Source organism: Melospiza melodia, chromosome 4, assembly GCF_035770615.1.
Source record: "Melospiza melodia melodia isolate bMelMel2 chromosome 4, bMelMel2.pri, whole genome shotgun sequence".
In the NCBI taxonomy this organism is placed as follows: Eukaryota; Metazoa; Chordata; class Aves; order Passeriformes; family Passerellidae; genus Melospiza; species Melospiza melodia.
In genome coordinates, this window is record NC_086197.1 from 21,770,948 (window position 1) to 21,792,771 (window position 21,824).

General features: G+C 45.1%; 2 protein-coding genes across 10 annotated transcripts in view; both read right to left on the bottom strand.

Annotated features, from left to right (window-relative positions):
- Positions 1–2,380: 2,380 nt before the first annotated feature.
- Positions 2,381–9,828, bottom strand: KCNJ8 (potassium inwardly rectifying channel subfamily J member 8). The gene is made up of 3 exons (XM_063154223.1): positions 9,375–9,828; positions 8,685–9,131; positions 2,381–5,181 (listed from the first exon to the last, which is right to left on the bottom strand). Exons 2-3 carry the CDS (start codon positions 9,047–9,049, stop codon positions 4,281–4,283), a joined length of 1,266 nt encoding a protein of 421 aa, XP_063010293.1. The 5' UTR covers positions 9,050–9,131; positions 9,375–9,828; the 3' UTR covers positions 2,381–4,280.
- An 8,259-nt stretch (positions 9,829–18,087) lies between these two features.
- Positions 18,088–21,824, bottom strand: part of ABCC9 (ATP binding cassette subfamily C member 9) — a 70,976-nt gene continuing 67,239 nt past the window's right edge. For 7 of the 9 annotated variants that reach the window (XM_063154226.1, XM_063154227.1, XM_063154233.1 and 4 more), the window contains 2 exons: positions 20,602–20,781; positions 19,700–19,838 (listed from right to left, as the gene is read on the bottom strand). In XM_063154226.1, the coding sequence (XP_063010296.1) occupies positions 20,644–20,781 (138 nt within the window). In that variant the 3' untranslated portion in view covers positions 19,700–19,838; positions 20,602–20,643. Of the gene's footprint in view, positions 19,839–20,601; positions 20,782–21,824 lie in introns of all 9 variants that reach the window. The other 2 variants (XM_063154230.1, XM_063154224.1) reach the window with 1 other exon arrangement.

The following is a 21,824-nucleotide window of genomic DNA, read 5'->3' on the forward strand; positions in this document are numbered from 1 at the left end:
CTCGCACCAGATTCTGCAAAAGAGAGCGCAAGAAGTGCTGAAGGTGACAGCCACAGAATCAGCTGCCAACAGGGAAAGTTTCCTCCAAATCCTATCACTCAGATCTTGGCTTCTACCCTGGAGCATTAACCTTTATATCCCCTGTAAGCACTGCCTGTGTTTGTTTGCTCTGTCCCCACCACAGTAACTCTGAATCTTCTGGGTGTCCCAAATGAGCACCAAGGCTCTCATTGCCATTTCTGTTTAAAACAGAAAAGCTCCTCAGGTGAGAGCTAGGAAGAAAAAATAAAGTGTAATCCCAGACATTATGCCTGTCCTGGAAGGACTTTATAATTACTTTTCTGAGCTTAAAAAATTTTTGCTGCACAAAGAGCCAAAGCATATTAAATTCACAGAATAAGTCATGTCAAGTATGCAGTTCTAGTTACACCATGCTGCAGAGGGATAGGAATGGTAGGGACACAAATAAGTGTGAAGGGATGATGTTAATACCTTATTTAATCTAATTTACTAAATTAGTATCAACGAGATGGACAGTTAACTGCTAACATGAACTGTCAGCACTGTTTGGTAGAAATATCGCCATCATCCTTAACTTGTCAGGCTGTATTGCAAACATTTAAATTTGAAGAAGGCTTCAAATTTAAAATAAAACCCCTTTCTGATAAAGTTGCCAGGGAGAATAAATAATTAAATGTATTGAGCTGTGCTGCTGCCAGCTGATGCCCTCTCAGCAGGCAAAGCTGGGTCTGAAAGGACATGCAATGATATTGCAAAGCTGGGTCTGAAATCTGTCCTTTCAGTCAGGGAAGCATCTCCTAGGCCAAGGACCTCTCTCCTGCTCTCCACCACTGGCTGCCTCTGTCCCTGACCTCTTCCAGGACTGCAAATCTTGCTCAAGAAAGGGGCTTTGCACGAAAGGATTTTCTGCACGTAGCAGGAGCACAGCACATATGAACATTACATTCATGGCACAATGCTCTGCCTTGTTTATCTGTTCAGCATCCTGGCATATGACTGAGGAGTCTTAGTGTTACCTCAAAATACCAATATCCCTGCAGTAGTGTTCCAAGAAACAGAGTGTATAAGGTGTGAAGCAGAGAGAGCCATAAAGATGAAACAAAATTTGGAAGGAGAAAATGAGAAAATGGTTCTGGGGGAAAAAAAAAAGCTCATTTGAAATACTGAGAGAATAATGAGGTAATACAGGTAACATAAAATTATTATTCAAAAGAACCATGGAAAAGGCTGGGATACAGGAAGGACCAGGAGTTTAGAAGAATGAATGAAGAATACAAAGGGACAAGAAGGAGAGGAATAGGGAAAAATCAGAGATGGAAGAAATCATTATTTGTTGGAGGTTAAGATTTTTCCTTTTGTTTCTTTCTCTTATGGAATTTTGTCCCATCTGTGGCTAAGAGACAATAACAAGCAGTACTTAAGAGAGGCAAAACAGTGGGGGAAGCATGCAGCTGGCTACTCTCTTACCTGGGAGGTTTTCTCTTTGGAAGAGCAAAGATGTCATGAGATTTTGGCCAGGTGGTGAGGGGCTGGGCTGGGCTCCTCTTGCCCTTGGCATGGGAGCAGGCACAGCCAGTCTGCAGTCGCTGCCCAGAGGATTCGCTGCCACAATGGAGCTTTTGTCCTTCCATTGCGTCTCCTACTGTGGGTGAGCCTTTGCTTGTAAGAGCAGTTGTTGGACGGGGACATTACTAACACCCAATCTGACTGGAAGGGACCCTTACCATCTATTTGGGTGCCTCAGGTGAGAAACCCAGGACCCCAGCCCTCCTCCCCTTCCCGGCTGCATGCCGCAGCTGCTACAGGAGGAGCCTGGCAGCCACTGCCCAGTCCCACTGCTTTCTCCTCTACACTCTAACCCAGCACCCCTGCCTGCCATGACACCTGCTACAGCTGCGGAGTTTCTGATACATTTCCTTGGCTGCTCTGGTGTCTGCTGCCCCCTGCTGTCCCAGCCGCTGCCCCCCGGTCCCTGCTGAGGCCCATTCTCACCACCCAGCCCACCGCCATTACCGTGTGAGGGAGACGCGGCCGAGCTCGCGCACAGCGCCCCCTGCAGGAATCAGCGCCCCCGCCCTGCCCGGCCGGGAGCCAGCAGCGCCCCCGCTGGCCGTGACCGGAACTGCAGCAAAGGGGAGAGCGCCATGGCCGAGCCGCTGCGGGTGCGCTCCTGGTGCTGCTCGTGTCGCTGCTGCTGTTTGCTTGCCTTGCTACACAGACCAGTAAAGAACTGTCATTCCTTTTCACATATCTTTGTCTAAAAGCCCCTTAATTTGAAATTTGTAATAATTCAGAGGGAAGGGGGTCATATTCTTTTTCCCACCTTCCACGGCAGACACCTGTCTTTCAAACCAAGAGATTATTGTAACTCTTTTTATTATTATTTTGTATAAAACCTGCTTTTGCACAGCATCTGACTTAACCATGTGTCCAACAGAGAGCCTCAGAGAAGTTCACAGTCCTGCAAATGGAGGACAGAGACAAATTGTAATACAGTGCTTCACTCTGACTCTTCTTGGAAGCTGCAGCTGATCACAGTTTGGACACACAAGGGACAGATTAATTTCTCCAGATGCTCACCATCCACCCTTCCAGAACATTAATGGGCAGGCCAGGGAATGAATAATTTCAGCAGAAACTTCAATTTCCTCTGCTGCTTCAGATGAAGTATTTTGTCAGTTTTTGTTCTGAAGAGCATCTGTTCCAAATGCAGGGAGTCCACACCTCAGAGCAATACCCCTCCATGCCACCATCCAACACCTCGTGAAGCCTGAAACCATCCATCCAAAAATTGCTGATGAGCTCCTTCAAAGAGAATGAGAATCCAGCTTTGACTGTTTCACCACAGAGAAAAAAGCAAACATTTAAATGTTTGAGTAGCTTGGAGGGTCAGAACAAGGATAGTACTTCTCTCGACCCACAGACATAAAACAATTTCTGCAAGACATTTGAACAGGAACTTGTCCATAGTTATGCTTACTCACATGAGAAAAAACACATATCAATTTAGGCTACCAAATGGGACAGAATTAGTTGTCTTATTTTTATGTATTCCTGTAGAAAAACGTGTGTTGACATTTTTTGGGAAGGCTCCAGGTAACAAATGCCCATTTTAATTTGAAGAGGAAAGCTTCTTCCCACCAATTCTCAATGCCAGATTATATAAAAACACAGGTGAGGCACTGCTAAAAACTCAGGAATTCAGCAGCAGCATCCAAGTCCTTCTGAAAAGCATTCAGATAATTTTGAAAATACTATCTCTAATATTATTGGCAGGCTTCCCACTCATTCTCGTTCATGAGTTCCCACTGGCAAAAAAATACCCTTCTTCTGGAGGATGCAGACTTAATCCTATGAAAAGTAAGTGAAACAAATACATGTGTTTCCTTCATGTATGAATCTATCAGAGAGAGCAAAACAAGATTTGGTCTTCTGTCATGATGAGAATGTTAAAGAGGCATCTTCTTTTTCCAGCTTGCATAATTTCAGTGAAACAGATGCCCAGGTGGCAGCCAGGAGGACTGGGATTTCTCAGCTTGGCCTATAGCTAATCGAAGATGTGTGTTGCCCTGCAGCCAAGTATTTCACCCTGAGAAGGAGAGCAGCACCCCATCATTTTGCTGGTTTTCCTGCCTGGAATGACACCAACTTTCCTGTGGGATGGACAGGTCACAACACCTGACCTGAATTTGCTCTCAAAATGCCCTTGCCACAAACCAACAAAAAAGAAAAAGCCTGGGAAACCAAAGATCAAATGGTTGCTCTTCTCCAGTGAAATCCTTGAGGAATTTAGTTATTCCCTTTAAGAGAACAACAAATTCACACAAAAAAGATCAATATCCAAATCTCATGCACAAAATCTGTGGGAGCTGTTGACTATAGAAGTTTTGTGAAGCACTCGCTTGCATAGGAAAGCCCCACATTTTGTGACAGCCAGCAGAAGAAAGAGACCCTTGATAGGAAAAATACGATTAAAAAAATCAGCATGCCATAAAAACAAGTATAAATACACATTATATTACATGAGTGAAGTGTGTTTTCTTTAGTGTACGTGCCATTTTTTATTAATTCATACACTAAGTGCTAAGGTGTTTTCTAATGCCATTAGGTGGTGCTTTCGGTAAGTAATGGAATAAATAGTTCTTGCACGGTTCTTTTCTGCATTGTGTTCTTCTTTTCTTAAGTAAAAGGAAATTGAAGCAAAACACCACAGGTGCCTCCTCCTTCTGAAGCCCAGTGCCCTAGCACAAAGCTGTGCATCACGTTTCTGAGGCACTCTGGCTCCCCTCGGGTGTGATGAACTGCACTTTGGGCACGATGAGCGAGGAGTTGGTTCTCCGCATGGAGTTGCTCCTCCGAATGGAGTTGTTTCTCCTCATGGAGTTGCGCTTCCTCAGGGAGTTTTGGTGGGACAGCTCGCTCTTCTGCAGGGTCTGGATGAGGATGGAGGGCTTCTCATCAAGCTCCCGGGCACTGCAGCGCGGCGCAGCCACTTTGACGGTGTTGCCGAACTTGGAGTAGTCGACAGCGTACACGCCTTCCTCCTCGGTGACAATGGGCACAAAGCGGTGACCCCACAGGATCTCCTCTGCCACGTAGGAGGTTCTCGCCTGTGTTGTGATGCCCGTGGTTTCTACAACCCCTTCCAGTATCACAATGAGCTCCAGGTCCTGGAGCGCCAAGTCGGAAGCAGAGATATCATAAAGAGGACTCCGCTTATCAATGACATGACAAATGATCAAGGGAGCCACCAGGAAAATGTTGTTGCTTTCGATGGGGTTATCCACAGGGATATCCACCTGGTGAATGGGTATGACTTCTCCTTCAGGGGTCATGGTCTTCCTCACGACCTGGATTCTCACTGAGGCGCTGATGATCATGCTCTTCCTCAGGTCCCCCACGCGGAACATGAAGCAGAGCTTGCCGTTGCGGACGGCGATGACCGCCTGCCGGCTGAAGATCAGCGTCTCGGCCCGACGGTGAGCCTGCGCCGTCTTCATGAAGATGCAGCCCAGCATGACGGCGTTGATGATCAGCCCCACAATGTTCTGCAGGATCAGGACTGTGATGGCCAGGGGACACTCCTCGGTCATCATCCTGCCCCCAAAGCCAATGGTCACCTGGACTTCGATGGAGAAGAGGAAAGCGGAGGTGAAAGACCTGTAGGGGAAGATTGCACCCAGTTAACTCTCAGGACACGGAGCACACACTGAGAAGCTGTTAACATGTATTTCCAGAAACAAACTTAAGGACATGTTTGTATGGCTCTAGTACACATAAGCCTTCTGTTAACACCAGCCAAAGCATTGCATGCTTGGTGGCTCAGATCTGTGTGCCTGGTGTAGTGTCTAATGGTAGCAGGGAAGAGCTCAGAGCCTGAGCTCCTCAAGACCATCTGGGTGACCCTGAGCAGCTCAGGGAATCTCTGTCCAGGAGCACAAGCTGCCCACTGGCTTAGTGAACAGCTCTGGAACAGCTGGGCTTTCCACCTTCTCCATCCCATGAAGCCCTTGGTGGAGAGAGGTAGTTTTGGCAAGCATGGGCAATCAGCTGGCACACTGAGATCCTTCCACCAGCCTGTGCAGGGAAAGGAAACAGGGAAAACTGCAGCACTTCACTCTTTCTACTTGAATCGTGACCCAGAATTTCCTGGTGGGGAAAAAGGGGCTTTCCCAGATTTGTGACACTTCCCAAACCCTTGCTCGCCTTGTGAGTGAGCAGGATGAGGCTGCAGAGAGAGGCCAGTGGGCCCCAGGTGCCCCCTGCACACCCTGGCAGCAGGACAGTGCTCACTGCCAGGGCAAGACCAGCTGGAAAATTTCAACACAGAAGTGGGATGTAGAAGTGTGGGTTTAAGTGAAATACCCTAAAATGCTATGGTGCTGGACATCAGCAAATGCTGTCCACAAACTTCCCAAAGTACATTATTTATAGTAGCCACAAAGTCATATTCCCTGTATATATCAGGGTCCTTAACTTCCTTTTATATTTATTTATTCCTTTATTCCTTCCAGATACATCCCTCCAGTGCAATCCAATAAATCTGAAGCATCCAATGCTTAACAGGGCCATACCAGAAGAAAATATATCCTGCCCATGAAGATGGGTCTAAATAATTCATTGGCTTTGCTTTACTTTTCAATTAATCTGCTTTTAAATTATTTTTTTTCCTTTTCTAGCCATATTTTCACTGGGGTATCGAAGATACATTTAAATAGCATAGGCAATATCAAGGATAATTTTCTGGGCAATAAGAAAGTCCATCTTCAAGAAAACCAGCCAGTCTCTGCACAGGTATCTTTGAAATAACTTTCTTATTTTGTCTTTTCTATTCTTAATCATTAACAAATTCCTTTGTATTGAGGGGGTTTATTTTGTATTTCACTCTGAAGAAATCAGGGACAAAGGAGTTACTTAATAGAATCCATGGAATTATTTCTTATAATCATGAATATTCAGTTATACGCAGAATGCAGCTTCTGGATTCAATTTCAGTCAGGTTACTTTAGCTTAAAACTCTGTCCAGTAAGTAGTCTGACTTCCCTTAGCAACATCCTTCTTTAAAAAAAGAAAAAAAAAATCCATCTTTTTAACAGTGGAAGTAAGTGAAAGAGCAAGTTTGGAAAGCATTTTAACCACATGAAATGGGAGAGAGAAAGTGCAAATCACATGGTTCCCAGGTCCTTCCCCTCACAGCTGTGCAGCAGCTTTCCATTTTGGATAATGTTTGCTTTCTGTGGCAAAGAGATGTCAGGCTTAGAAATTTCTGCAGTACTTTGTAAAATGAAAGGGCTGTGCAAGCTCTAGGCACTAGTTAAAATTTCCAAAGCCAGGTTTTCCTGTAAATAGGTAATGGCACCCACCCAAGAAGCTCTCCTGAAATATCTGTGGGCCTAAACCTCAGGGAAATAGGCTAAAATTTTTTTGTCATGATTTTGGCATTCCAATACTAAAAGTATTTTACATCCGAAAACTTGCCATTCTTAAAGATGTCAGCAATCACATCATTACTTCATGACTTTGACCAAAGTGGTCGCCAGATTTCCCTAGGAAAGGAAGAGATTTCTCATGGCTTGGGCATGGGCACTGGAGCAGCTGTTGCCCGGACACCCGGATGAGGGAGGGGTGTGTGCTCTTTGGCACGGGCTAAACCTGAAATTGTATTGATTCATTCATTTTGTTTCCAAGCAGATATCCTGGAAGATCCACAGGCAGCTACGGAGAGGGAACAGGGGCAGAGTCCTGGCTGTGGATGTGCCTGGCCCCAGTGGCATGAAGCCCTTGGCCCCCAGCTCAGGATCTGCAGGGTGACACAGCAGCCACGCCGAGGGAGCCACCAGCCACACGCAGGGATGTCCCCTCAGCTGACCCTGGAGAGCTGCAGGGTTGTAGCTGTTCACTAATTCCGGTTGGACAGATCCCACAGATCCCAGAAACGCCGGGGGTAATGCTCCTGCGGGTGCAAGCTGGGTCATGGCATCTCATTTCAGAGGACACTGCTTGTGGCCAGACATCAGAAAAAAAAAAAAAGACAGCAACCCCTGCTCCAATTCCTCCTAACTTGGTGAAGGGAAGCTTGGGAAAATCCCCTCTTCTTTTACCTTGGAAAATCCCAATTTAGCAAAAAACCTGGCTTTTTTGCTAAATTAAATCTGAATTAAATCTCTGCTACCTCATGAGCCAGATACAACGGCCCTTCAGACTTGTTGAGGTACCTCAAAACTTCCTGGGAGAAGGGAGAAAAGGGAAGTGGATTCAGTGATATCTCAGAGCACCCTGCAGCACCCAGACCCTCACAGAATTGCAATGTATAGAGGCAGATGATCTGGGGCAGCCTGGTGGTACAGAACCACCAGGTTCTATCTAAAAATGTTAATGTTTAATCTAATGTTAAAAAAGCAGATTTAATTGATGAGATCCTTAAGTTATCTTACAGTTTACTCCACCTCTAATCCACAGTCTTCTCTTCCATGTATGTTTGTGTCAGCTTATCAGTGCCCTGACAATTCTCATGGCTTTGGGGACACTTCAGCAGGTGATATTTAATCCAGTCACCCCTTAAGCTTTCACTGTCTGACACAAATGCACAGTGTGGAAAGTGTTCCTCTGTCCAACTGCAGGCCTATGGCTTCAGCAAGGTATTTTGAAGCCCCACATATTTAACACTCTCAGGAGAGTCATCTTGAAACACACTCAGTTTTGTCCTAAGTGACACATTTCCTGGCACCTCTGACTGGTGCCCTGCCTGACACCCAGGGCTGGTTCCCTGCCTCTCAGAGGGAGCGCCTCTGGCCGACGTGGCGCTGGGGATGCTCCCGCTGCCGTAGACAACGTTACAATACATATAACACATACCCACTCTTGCAGCAGGCTCTTATCTCGACAGGCAATCGAGTTACCCACAGAGTGTGGAGACACATGAAAAGCAGCAGGTCTCCCTCTCTTTCAGATCCTGTAAGGAATCAAAGACATCTACAGTATAGTATTTTCCAAGCCCGGGAGGCTTGCTGAATTTACACAATCTAGAGGAAAACACTGCACTTTTCAACTGTCTCAACCAAACCCAACAGTTCATGTAAACCAAAAGCTGCACTTCAAACAACACCAGGACAGCTGGCAGCTCTGTCCCCGCCCTTCCTTCATCCCACCAAACTCTACTTTACCTGACACACGTCACGCACGGCGTCCACTTCGTGCTGTTCGAAGGGTTTTCTGTGCTCGGGTCCATGTCGCCATGGGCAAAGGCCACCAGCCACCACATCATGGCAAAGAGCAGCCAGCTGCACAGGAAGGACATGGTAAAGATGACCAGCGTGTGACGCCACTTCAGGTCCACCAGGGTGGTGAAGATGTCCTGCAGGAATCGCCCCTGCTCGCGGATGTTCTTGTGGGCCAGGTTGCAGGCGCCGTTCTTGGCGATGAAGCGGGCTTTGCGCGGGCGGTCGCGGATGCGCGGCTTGCGCAGGTTCTCGGCAGCGATCCGTGCCAGCACATACTCTTCAGGGATGATACTCTTGCGAGCCAACATCTTCCTGCCACCATAGTCCACTCAGCAAGATGCAAAATGGGGGGTGGTCCCTCTAGCAAGTATCTGCAAGGCTTGCTTTACCCTGCAAAAAAGAGTGAACCTGGTCAAAAAAGAGTTGTCACCCGTGCAAGAAGCCCCGATTAAGGTACCCCCTGCCAAACCCCACTGCATTAAATGCTGGTCCTACAGTGCCCTCTCTCTCTCAGACCACCATTTTTATATGAGCAGCTGGTATCAGCTCATAGCAGATATGAAAGATGCTATTTGGAAACTCGTTGCAGGAAGGGAGGCTGCACAGCAGTCTCACAAAGTCGCTGTAAAGTACCGTGACAGACACCAGCTCGGTTCCTCAGGCTGTTTCTCCGGGAGACAGCAGTGCTCAGATGGGGACCGGAACACGAAGCACTAAGTTATTCGCATCCTTCAGGACCCGAAGAATCAGACGTCTGTGGTTAGAGCCGAAGTTAGTCTGCGGAGACGCGAGGAGACTCCCTCCGTACGGCTGCAGCCCCGCAGCTCATCCAGCAGCCTGTGGGGAGCCCCTGCCTCGTCCCCCTAGAGCATCACAAGAAGGAACTGAGCTGGAGGCGCGGCAGGCAGGGAACGGGACTCCTCGGAGCAAGCGGTCGCATTTTCCCTCGCAGCTCTCCTTCCCTTCCGGGATCAGGCGGGGAAACCCTCCCTTTATTCCCAAACTTTGTCCCCAGACGGGTGACAGAACAAACCCACGGAAAGCCCGGCTCCCCGGCGGCCGGCCCGTCCCACCGGGGGAGGGCAGGGCTGCCTGACCCCCCGGCGCCTCGCACGCTCCCCCCGCCCCCGGCCGCCACTCACCGCGCAACGGGGCGGGCCGGGCGGAGCGGGCCGGGCGGAGCGGGCCGGGCGGAGCGGGCCGGGCGGAGCGGGCCGGGCGGAGCGGGCCGGGCGGAGCGGGCCGGGCGGAGCGGGCCGGGCGGAGCGGGCCGGGCCCGGGGGGATGCGCGGAGGGGCCGGGGCGGGGCTCGGCCTGGGGATACGGGGATCGGGGTGGGGATGGGGATGCGGGGCTCGGCCTGGGGATGGGGATGCGGGGCTCGGCCTGGGGATGCGGGGCTTGGGCTCAGGATGCGGGGCCGGGGCTCGGAGCAGCGGTCGGGATGCGGAGCACGGGCGCACGCGCTCCCTGCGCTGCGCGGTGCCTGTGGACGATGGGTTGATGGAGTTTTAGGCAGGTTCCAGCCCGTTTAACAGCGGGACGAGGTGCTAACGCTGCTGGTCTGTGCTAGTTACACAGCGCTGCGCGTCTGCCTGCTTCCCCCGGCGAGCCAAGAGCTGTGCCTTCCTAACTTTATCTTCCCTCGAATCTGGCTGAGGCAGAGGAAGCGAGGCTTGTGCGTAAGTGTTTGGGGGACCAAAGCCAGAATCTCATGACCTTTGCAGCTTTGGATAAACTTAATTACCTGTCTCTGCAAGAAAGGAAGGAAAACATTTCTTTTCACGGGTCACAGCTCTTGCTGAGCAGCGTCAGGCCCGTTGTAATGTTTATCTGGGAAATGGGCGCTGGCAGATGAGGATTTGTATTTGGGATGGGTAGGAAGAATTATGTACAATGACAACCTCTCCTCCACCTCCCCAGTGAAATCCCTGAAGTTCTTTCTCTTTCCCACTGGTTGAAGTTAACAATTTTGGCCCTTTTGTTTAATGGAAACTTGCATTCTTGGAAATTGCAATTTTTTGTTGTTTGATTTTTTTTTTTTTTTGGTTGGGTGGGTTTTTTTGCGTTTTTTGGTGGGTTTTTTTGGTTTTTTGTTTGTTTGTTTGTTTGTTTTGTTTTTTCTTTTTTGTTGTTCTTTGTGGGTTTTTTTGTTTGTTTGTTTTGTTTGGGTTTTTTTTTGTCCTGAAGTCTTAGGGTTTGTGATGGCGAGAATAAACAGTGCATCAACTTTATGAAAATATCTGCATTCAGATTTTAATGAACGCATGTGCAGAGATTTTGTCAGATTAACTCCCTTGTATCCAAGGAGTGAGAGTGTGTGTGTGTGTGTGTGTGTGTGTGTGTGTGTGTGTGTGTGTGTAGTAGGGAGGTTCCAAACTTTTCTGTGTATCACTCAAGTGAATCACCTCTAGGGTATAAAATTTCTACAGAACAAAATACCTCACTCCTCTCTGTAAACTAGGGAAAAGCTTGACAGGCCTGGTGCAATCAGGAAGGTTTTAAGCATACTCAGGCTTGGAAAAACTGAGAAGGCACATTTGACAGGCAGTATAATCCTCAGCTTGAAGATATCCACCCTGCTGAACACATGCACGTGCTGAACTTTAAATAGATGAGTGGTTCCTGGAAACTTCTCCAGCACTGGCCTTTGCTAATACCACATACCCAGTAGCCAGAGGAGAGACAGACACAAAGCCCCAGTCATATTAGGCAATTAGCTAAATATTTATGTGTGAAATTAACTTTAGGCAGATGGGAAGCTGAAAAATCAAGGTCTAAGCCAAATGCCTTTAGATTTTAACCAGACTCTGAGTACAAACACATAAAATCACTTGGGTGGGTATCTGCAGGGTCAGCATTGTTGGTGTGTGGCACTTCATGGGCTGGGCTTGGAGATCTTGGGAAATTACCCTTCTGTGAATGAGGTGGCAGAGACAGCTCTAGAGGGGCTGCTTCATTTGTTTCATGCAGCCCCAAAAGTGCATCTCACTTGCATGTAACTATTGGAAATAACTGGTTTAGTACCAGTTCCCTTTCCCTTTTTCCCTTTTCCCTTTTTTCCCTTTTCCTTATTCTCTTCCTCTACCCTTCTCCCATTTAGCTCCTGTGAAGTTTTTGTTCACTTCTAGGGCTGGTGTTCCCCAGTACAGCTGCTAGGTGCAACCAAAACCAACTGTCTGAGAACTGCATGGAACACTTCCCACCCCTCACTTCTTCATGAGATCCTTGAATTGTATGACTTTGCTTCTGACACAAATTAGCTCGTGCCACATGCCCAATGCACAGTTTCCTCTGAAGTTCTTGAAATCCACAGCTTTATAATCGGGGACACAGAAACACCAAGAAATGTTGTTTTATTTACTTGCCACTTCAGAGCATAAACCCACTTGTGTGGCTGTTTTCAGCCTCATTCCTTCTCACCCAGCCCCTGAAGCTGCTGCTGCACTCCCCACCCCATCTCTGCTGGTATTGAGTGCAACTGTGCGGCATGTAGTTAGTGTGTGGATTAGCAGCATGGAAAAATGGATCAAGGCCATCTTTGAGGGCAAGTGGGAGCAAGGAGTGACATTCCTCAAGCTACTCAAGTGGAACAGAAACTGCTGCCAGCACTGGCACTGTCAGGAGTTCTCTGTGAGCTCTCAGGCCCACATGTTCCTCACTAACCTGCTGGAGGTTTCCTCCCCCTTAAGTGGGCACCATGCAGAGGCTGAAATTCTTGTAGCTGAGATAGGAAAGGATCCATCAAACACACACAAATATCCTGGGCACAGCCCCAATGTGGCTGAACAAAGTTACTGATCCTTTCACCCACCATCACACATTGCAGGAAAAGTGCTTATCTTTTCCTCTCTGCCTGTTAAATACTGGAAGAGAAGCCTTCCTCCTCACTTCTCCTGGAGATGGGTTTTGAGGAAGCCTGCTGGGCCATGACTGCCGGGATGTGAGGATCAGGAGCTCCAGCCATGACTCTCAGCACAGCATCCATTTATTCAAGTTCCAGTCTATGAATATGCTCTGGAGAATGACAGCTACTAAAACCCTTCCCCTCTGACCTTTTAAATACTTGCTTGGTTGCCACATGCACACTTCAGTCTGAGATTTAGTTAATAGCTGGGAAAATCTCCTAAAACATCTCCTAACCCATTTGGTAAGGAACAGAGTGTCTGAGTGTTGTGAACACAGCCTTTTCAGGAAAAAAAATGATCAGAATTGATGGCAGTTTTAGGTCCAGTTTTCTTATGGCCCTTCATGTGTCTCCTTCTTGCTGTTTCATTCCCCTCCACCCACAAGCATTACTGATATTATGGTGAATATCACTTTACAATTATGCCTATCTAAAATCAGGATTAAATAGTGCGCTTAGACATGAATCTGAAATTTCCACATTATAGCTCTGTCCAGCCCTTTCAGAAAATCCTGCTTTGTAATAAGTTTTGTTTGAAATTCTAATCTTAGCTTAGAGATAGGATGACTTTGCAGGCGTCCAGAGATGTCATGTACTTAGAGCAAGGCTTCCACAGAGACACAAAGCTGATAAGCCATATTCGGACAGCATGGGTGAACTCTTCCCTACATGAGCTGGCAGGACATCCATCAAACATGAAAGAGCAGAAACTGCAAACTAAGGGCATCTGTTACCCTGAACTAGCTCTTTCTCCCCCTGTTTCATGCAAGAGCAGCAGGACAGAAATAGTTTTTATCATCAGAATACATGTAACGAGTATTCTCGTATTACCCTTGTCCAGTGTAAGTTGCATAGTGAAGTTTGTTGTTCATTACGTGCCTTTTCCTGGAGTTTATCCTAAGACTCTGGGAAGAGCAACCCCAGTTTGGGACTGTTTCCTTGCCTCCCCATGCCATAATTTATGGGAAGGCTGTAAATCAGTTTCTCAGTGGGTTGAACACAGTGGATCTCTAGCTGTGTTCCTAGAGCATGGTGTCCCTTAGGTGCTTCCCCTCCCTGGCTCACTGGCTTTTTCAGGGTTAAATTAAGATTATGCCACTGACAGAAGACAGATGCTATGTCTCACCTTCAGATCTTGTCACACAATATCTGACAACTCAAAGCCCTCAAATCTCAGAAGCTCTGGTGGGACCTGAATAAATAGATGGCCCCAAATCTGAATGATTCAGCTGTGAAAATCTGCAGTACTCAGAGATTCTTAGGCTCCCACCTTCCTGCCTCTGAAGGAGAAGTCAAATTGCTGAAAGAGTAAGGGCCTAAATGTGGCTGGGAGAATAAAAACACATATAACCATTAAATATGGAAGAATATGCTGCCTTGAAGCGTCTGCAGCTGTGCTCTTGAAGGGTGGAGGTTCTGGACCATGTCATTTACACGAAGCTGCATTAGTTCCTTAGTTACATGGTTAAATATTTTACTGCACATTGAAGTGATATTTATGGATATAGCCTGAAAATCCTGAAATAAATTAGAGGGAGAGTTAAGAAATGTCATGGTAATAGCTATGAGGAACTCTTCTGGGCAGTCCTAGCTGGGACTGTTCATTACTTACTTATACCTTTAATCCAAAGGTTGTATAACCATGTAATGTATTTATGTATAAAGCAGACTAATATACATACATGGGAATGAATTGCAGTGGCCACTGAAATGTGCAGTGTGCTGGATGCTGTATTATTATATAACAGATCATGGGATGAAAATCCCCATGTTCCATGAAAATGAAAGGAGGCATCTTGCACATGATGAATGACAATTACACCTAATAGAAACCAATTAAAATTACCTTTTAAATCTGCTTGTTTATAGTGTTCAGAATGTGCTATATTATGTTAGAGAAATGAGCAGCGCCTGCCAGGAGTGTCTGTTCTGTTTCCACGGGTAATATCTAGCAGCAGACAAATGCTATCAATAGTGAATAATTAATAGTAACTGTAGTAAATAGATTTTCTAAAAATCTCTCTTCTCTTGACAGATTACACTTGGAAGTTTCTTGGCTTCATTCAAGCCAATACTTTAAGCTGCGCTGCCAAAACAAAACAGCATCAGCAAGTTGCTAATTTGTACGAGTCAGCACACTTCTGCCTCACAATAATTTTTTCATCATTTGAATACCTGATAGTCTTTCCTTACAGTTCTGCACAGAGGTCAATTCTAGAGGAGAAAAAACAGAGCAGTGAAAAACCAATGTGGAAATGATTGGTATGTTTGCATGGCAACGAATAATTTGATTTACAGTTTTGTTTTCAGACTTTTCTTAGTAGTCTCTTAGTTTTGCCTCTGAAAGGATTTCGTTTCCAAAGAAGCTGAAGAGTTCTTCACATGCCACCATGGAATTCATATCAGAGAATTTACATAACATATTTTGATTTTAAATAAGGCTTTCAAAAGATGCTACTTGACGTTGCAAATATGCAGAGTTAATTGTCGCTTTTAATCACATTTATTGGGAGAATCTTTGCTCTAGAGAGGTTTTTACAAGTGGCACTGTGGTTTCAGTGGATATTTTAGAGCTGATTTTGACTGGCAGTATCACACTGAGGACACGGGGTTATAGTGCTTCCAAGGGGAACATACTCCAACTTCTGACACTGGATAATGGAAACATGATAATGAAGACATGGCCCCTGTCAACAGCTTTTTTTATAAAAGTAGCTGTTGACTCAAGTGTGTTATATCTCCATTTATTTTTTTGATGAAATATCTACAAGCATTCATGTAAAATGCTCGTGTGAGATTTCCTTCTGCTTTTCGTGATGCATTAACAAAATTGCCTGTGAATGTATTGGCATCTTTACACAATAAAGCACAGCAGTCCATTGCTTTGGGAAGCAAAAAGAGCACACTCAATTAAATTAAACAACTTATGGTACAAGGTGGTTTTACTACTTGACCACATTTGAAATTGTATTTCTATTTTAAGAAAACATATTTCAGTGTTATTGCTCTTTGCAGAGGGTTTATATATAATGAGATGCAAACTTCTTTGGGCTATGTTCCTGCTGGTACTAATTGAGTTCCCTGGAGGTGCATGAATTTATAGCAGAGGTGTTCTGCTGTACCTAAAAGGGGCTTGTCCAAGTGCTTGAGAAGCATTGGAGAATATATTCTTTGAGCTGACTGATACAGCTGGGAAAAGCAGGCACACTCCTGCAAATAAAGAGCTTTTTCAGGTCTGCAGTGAGACTGGAACTTATTATAAGCACTTAAGATACCTCTTGTATGTATCACTTGGCCTAACAAAGCAGAGATGACTCCCTGCAGAGACTTTGCCTGGCTTATGCCCCTGGCTTAACAGAGCTATCCCAAACTGCTCAGGGGAAGTTCTGGTGTTTCCTAGCATGATTAAGATTGGGCTCAGTAGAGGTTGTATGGGATATTTCTAGTCTAGAAGAAGCAGGGATGAGCTATTATGAGCTGTGATGAGTTTGATGAAAGGCCACTTACAGGAAGGGAGCAGTTTGATCCATGCCAGCCCTTAGACCCGGCTCAAGGAATGGAAAAGATACCCACGGGTTGTAAGCCAAAGGTTAAGAAACACTGTTGTGGCTCCACAAGCCATTGCACAACCAATTTCTGTACTTAAAGGGGACCTACAGGAAAGATGGGAAGGGACTCTGTGAGGGAGTGCAGTGGTAGGAGGAGGGGGAATGGCTTCAAACTGGGAGAGTGTAGGTTTAAACTGGATATTGGAAAGAAATTCTTTCCTGTGAGGGTGGTGAGGCCTGGGCACAGGTTGCCCAGAGAAGCTGTGGCTGCCCCTGGATACCTGGCAGTGTCCAAGGCCAGGCTGGATGGGGCTCTGAGCAAGCTGGGATAGTGGAAGGTGTCCCTGCCCATGGCAGGGAGTGGAACAGGAGAAGCTTTAAGGTTCCTCCCCACTCACCATTCTGTGATTCTATGATCAGCAACAACTTTGCTATTTCTCTCCCAGGAACAGTTAACAGAAAAATAATGCAGATGGAATGAGAAATATTATTTATAATTTATCACAGAGGTGTCTTTCCTCTGTCCATAGTTAAATTTACACACAGCCTGTGTTCACATTCAAAGCTCCTTTGGAGAAGGAAGAACTTCATAGTTCTGAAGCACAGTATCACAATACTGAAAGCTTGCTTGGTTTAATGCCTTGAAAAACAAACCAACCCCAAATCATGGTGTCACTAGAGTAAGTGTCCCCCTGAAGAGCAGGGGTGTTATGAAAGAAAGTTCAGGAAAGGGAAAGGGAGAGTGAGTGCAGAGCTGTGTGAGAGAAGAAATGGGACAAAGGGCATGGAGCTCATCTGGGAAGGAGTGGGAGGGCATAGGCATAATAAGGAGCATCCAGAGATGCAAGCAGGAGCCTCAAAGGTCTATGACACAGGGAGATGGTGAAGAAAAAAGAGCAAGGAGGCTGTGGAAGAGAAGAAGGGCCTACCAGCAGAAGAGGCAGTGTGACAAGAATCAAAGGAACAGTCTCCAGCTCATGTTTCCTTTACTGTGCACGTGACAGCCTTAGGAAACTGCTCCCAAATGGGACACACTTCAGACCTTTACATGAAATCAAAAGAAATTTGTTTCAAAGATTTTGTACCTTCTGCACCCTTTTCAGTAACAAAACAGCTGTGCAACCATTGGCACCACCCTCCTCCTTTAGAGGAAAACACAAAAAATGTTCAGCCTAAGCCCTTGGGGTGTCTGTACCATCATGTGGACAGAAGCTGTAACAGGAGGAGATCTCCTGTATCTGCAGCAGGTGATTTATGTTTGTTATCTTGTAAGATTTGTGTATTTTGATTAGGATTAATGCTTTAGAAATGGGATTGTTCTTTTAAACCTGCTGGGCAGCAGTGGGACCCACTGCAGCAGTCACCCAACACATCAGCCATGGTGAGTCTAACATTGGGGCCAATATTCCTGCACTCCTCCCTCCAAATGGATGGAGCATGATGAGGTTCTCTCACCCCATCATGTGTTCCTTTTCTCACATATCTATTTTCTTTTCCACCTGTTCAAACAACAGAGTTCACTTCTAAAGCTGGGGGTGAGCAAACCTGCAATGGCTCTGGGACAAACCTAAGAGAAAAGAGATGCTAATTATTGGCCCCTCTTAAGTATTACAAGACACAGTCCCAGGCTCATGGCAGCCCTTTAATGCAGTGGGAACAGGGATCTCAATGAACTGGCTGGCATCACTTAAAATAAATCAGGATTACATTGCTATCAAAGACACACAAATCAACAAAACTTCTTGTGTTTCATCTCTATACCCAGTCTGGCATCAGGGAATCCAATTATCCAATTATCTTTTCACTAAAGACAATTAAATTAAATCAAGAATAATTTTGGCCTTTTGGCCATGAAATTTGGAGAACAATATGTGCTTCTGCTGCAGGCATCTGTTTTTTAAAAATGTATTTTATTTGAATGACAAAGGTCAGCACGGGGAATTAATCCAGAAAAGTACAAAAACGCTTTCACAGCTGTAGACAGGGAAATCACAGAAATACTTCCCCTCATAAAATGTTCAAGACTGAGCTCTTTTGTTTCGTTGTGTCACACAGGTATATTTTCAATAATTCAGAGAAAATAAAAACTTCCAAAAATTAATTTAAAAATATAAACCACTGTATCATCTTTTGCACTGTGAGACTAAATGGAAGCCAGTTTCAAGTCCTTCAACTTCTCCAAAATTGTTGCGCTTTTTTTGGGAGGGGGGGGAGGGATGGAAATGCTGCCCCTTATGTTATTTTAATGCATTATAAATACACTTAAGTGCACTTAGTGTTCTTCCTAAATGTTGTAGCAGCAGGTGAATAAGAATCACCTTGAATATTACCAGTGAAGCTGATCTCTCAAGCTGTACCTTTGAAAATATGCCTGTGAAACTCCTTCTGGGTGTTTACTGCCCATGGGTCAGGATCAAACTGTGTGTGAAAGTCAGGTGTAGACAACCTTTGCAAAGCTGCCTGATGTAAATATGTGTCTAACTTCATCTACATTCTTGAGGATATAGCACTAATTTGAAAATCACACCTCCTTGCACTAGATCTGATTTAGAGGTAGGCCACAAATATATAAAGGAAAATAAAAGTTGTCTCCAAATAGAACTTGAAGGACTAAAGACATATAAAACAATTAGTGGTTGGCTAATTACATGCCATTTTAAGCAGAATATTTTAGTAGACATGATTAAAGGATTGGCTAATATCAAGTTTATAAATTCAGATCAATTTTAATACAAAGTCTTCAGATACTGTACAGAATTCCTCTATAAGCCTATCAAAGCATGCATAATCATAGGATGATTTGAATCTTTAGTGAAAGTTGGAAGAATATTGATTTAGGAACTCACTGTACGAATAAACCATCATTGCACTGAAAATAGTTCTGTCATGACAGAAGTGTGCTTACTAAAGTGAAGGACAGGAAGAATGTCCTTATTCCTGATGAAATTCCTTTCCCTTATTCACTGCCCCTCTGCTACAACTTGGAGAGCAAAGTTTATGCCTTCGGAATGCAGCAGATTGCCCCAAGTGTTATGGGCTTGGATGTTTTTCCTAATTTTTCCCTCGGGACAGAATGCATCTGGGGAACCTCTTGCTTCCTTGACAAACTGCACGATTTGATTGCTGGTTCCAGCATAACATATGCAGTTTATAAGATCAGTGCTTTTTCTCTCTTTTTCTCTCTTTAAACAAAAATAAAGTCAATAAAAAGTCCAAGGAAAATGCCAAATTCTCAGGAAGTAAAAACTTCTCCCTCCATATGTGCATGTGTGTGTGCGTGCATGTGTGTGAAGTTTAATAGCTTTGAATAAAGTGCCATTTTTATTGCTTCAAGGGATACATATATTGCAATAGGCTTTATTATTTTGAAAGATGGAAGTGTGAAGAAATAAGCTCTAAAAAACAAAACAAGACAAAAAAGGTAAAAGTGATGTTACACTGAGTAGAAAATATTTGCATTTCATCTGTTTAAAAATAAGCTGTTAAAATGCATTGTGTGGCAGTTCACATGTCAGCCCGGACGAAGGAAGCGAAGATGCCATCTTCCTGGGAAAGCAGGTTCTCAGGAGTATCATATTCCAGAATGTTCCCTCGCTTCATGACGATGACCAGGTCTGCAGTGAGGATGGTGTGAACCCGGTGCTGCCACGAAGGAAAGCAAACAGGTTTTCATTTGGGTAATTCTCTCTAATGGGCCTCGTGCAAGGCAAACCCCATTGGGGAAAGGCTGTCCTTATTTACAGCGATATTTGTAATAGATCCTTGTGCTTTAACCTGAAGAGATCTTCAATTACTTTACAGCCTCTGCCACCAAGCCTAAAAATACTTAAGCATGAGCTTCACTTTTTGCCATTATGGACAACACAGCTGTTGGAATAAATCCTATGGCACCATTGAAATACATCTTCCCCTGTGGGAAATAGGGATGAGAAGCATCCTGCACTGTCAGGTGGCTTAGCATCCTCCTGCTCTGCTCCTTGTTCTCTGCACCCCAGCAGTCTGCTCTCCATCTACCTCAGGGCATTCCTGGGCTATTGCCTTCTGTAAATCCCTTTGAGATTTAATTTGAGTGTACTCCAGGCAACAGTTTAATCCCATAAACTACAGGTTTGAAACCAGTTTGAGCTTAATTTCAAGGCCATATGAATACAGCCAGTCAGGTATAGTGTGATATTTCACTAAAGAGGCTGAAACTCAGAGATCACTTCAGGGGTTGGATTCCCTTGACATGGTAGTTTCAGTGTCAGCTGCATGTCTAGGATTTACATATGATCCACATAAATAGTCATGAAATTAAACAAACCCAGGAACCACACAAGAAACACCTTTTTGCACTGTCCTCTCAGAAGCTGTGCAATAGAAAGGAAGCAGAGTGAAAGGAAACTAAAGAGGTAAAAATAACTACCAAAGAGCCAGAAGTCCTGTGAACAGTGTGGACTGAGAGAGTCTACTTGTGAGTCTTCACCAAAGTGGTGAACAGGCCGTCCTCTTTGAGGAGTAAGTTTGAGGCAGTGTCACATTCAACTAGAAAGCCCTCAGAAAGGACTAGGACAATATTGGCATCCAAGATGTGAGACACACGATGCTGGAAAAAAGAACAGAAAAACAGGTGGGTGAAGGAAAGATCAGCTGTGAACGAGGAAAGCAAGGAATGAAGCCAGCTCCGTGAGGAAAGCTAAATATTAATGTGTGCTGTTTCACTTGAGACACTGACTCTGGAAAAGCAAAGCTAAAGAAAAGTGAGATTCCAGCCAGAAGGACAATAAGCATGGAACTGAAGGACAACAGTGTCACCACCAGAATCTTCAGCATTTACACAGCCAAGAACCTTGGAGCACATTGTAAATGGGCTGGGTTAAGTGGCTTGCCTGACACAAACTACTCGATGACAGGCTTGAAACCAGAGTCCAGGAGGCCTGACTGTAATCTCTAACCACAGGATTCCAGATTCCAGACAAGGATTCCAGACAAGGCAAATGAAACAGCTGTTGAAACACGTATTTATCTCGTGGAAAAAGCCTGTTTGTTGACTAATGCCGCTGTCACAGGTGGAAATATTCTTAATGTGTCCACCACATCTCTATGCACGTGTATGTATGAAACATGTATGGATATAGGGAACTTTTGGGCACTAGAAGTGGCAGAAAAATGGGAAAAAACATCATAAACCGCTAGCTGAAAAGATATTATTCTGGGGGGAAATTCCCATTGATTCTGATGCCTTAAGTTTTAGCTTTCATATGTTCCAGATTCTGTACTGCCTCAGTGTGTAACTCTGAACTTCATATAAAGTGTTAGCAAGTTCTCTTCACAGTTTAGTCAGACAAAACAATACTTTTCCAGCCTGAAAAGCAAGGACACTGTTGCAGCTTCAGGCCCCAAAAGTACCAACAATGGTGAATTGAGGAGAGCAATGTGGGAAGATGGGCCTGCATAACCTGAAGCTGTTACTAGACATTTAACCCAAATATGTAAATGGACCAAAAAGTATAAAAGTGTGAAAATTCGTGACATGATGTCCATCTTGGGTGGAGCCATGGCCAGGCTCTTGTACTGCTCAAGGTATATCCTTTGAAGGCCTTTTTAATAAATATCTATCTTATTCTTTAATACTGTATAGCCTCTGGT

Coding starts and splice junctions, on each gene's coding strand:
- KCNJ8 (XM_063154223.1), bottom strand. CDS start 9,049: ATGTTGGCTCGCAAGAGTATCATCCCTGAAGAGTATGTGCTGGCACGG. Junction 5,182..8,684: donor CCGTGCGTGACGTGTGTCAG/GTAAAGTAGAGT, acceptor CTTCCCCTACAG/GTCTTTCACCTCCGCTTTCC.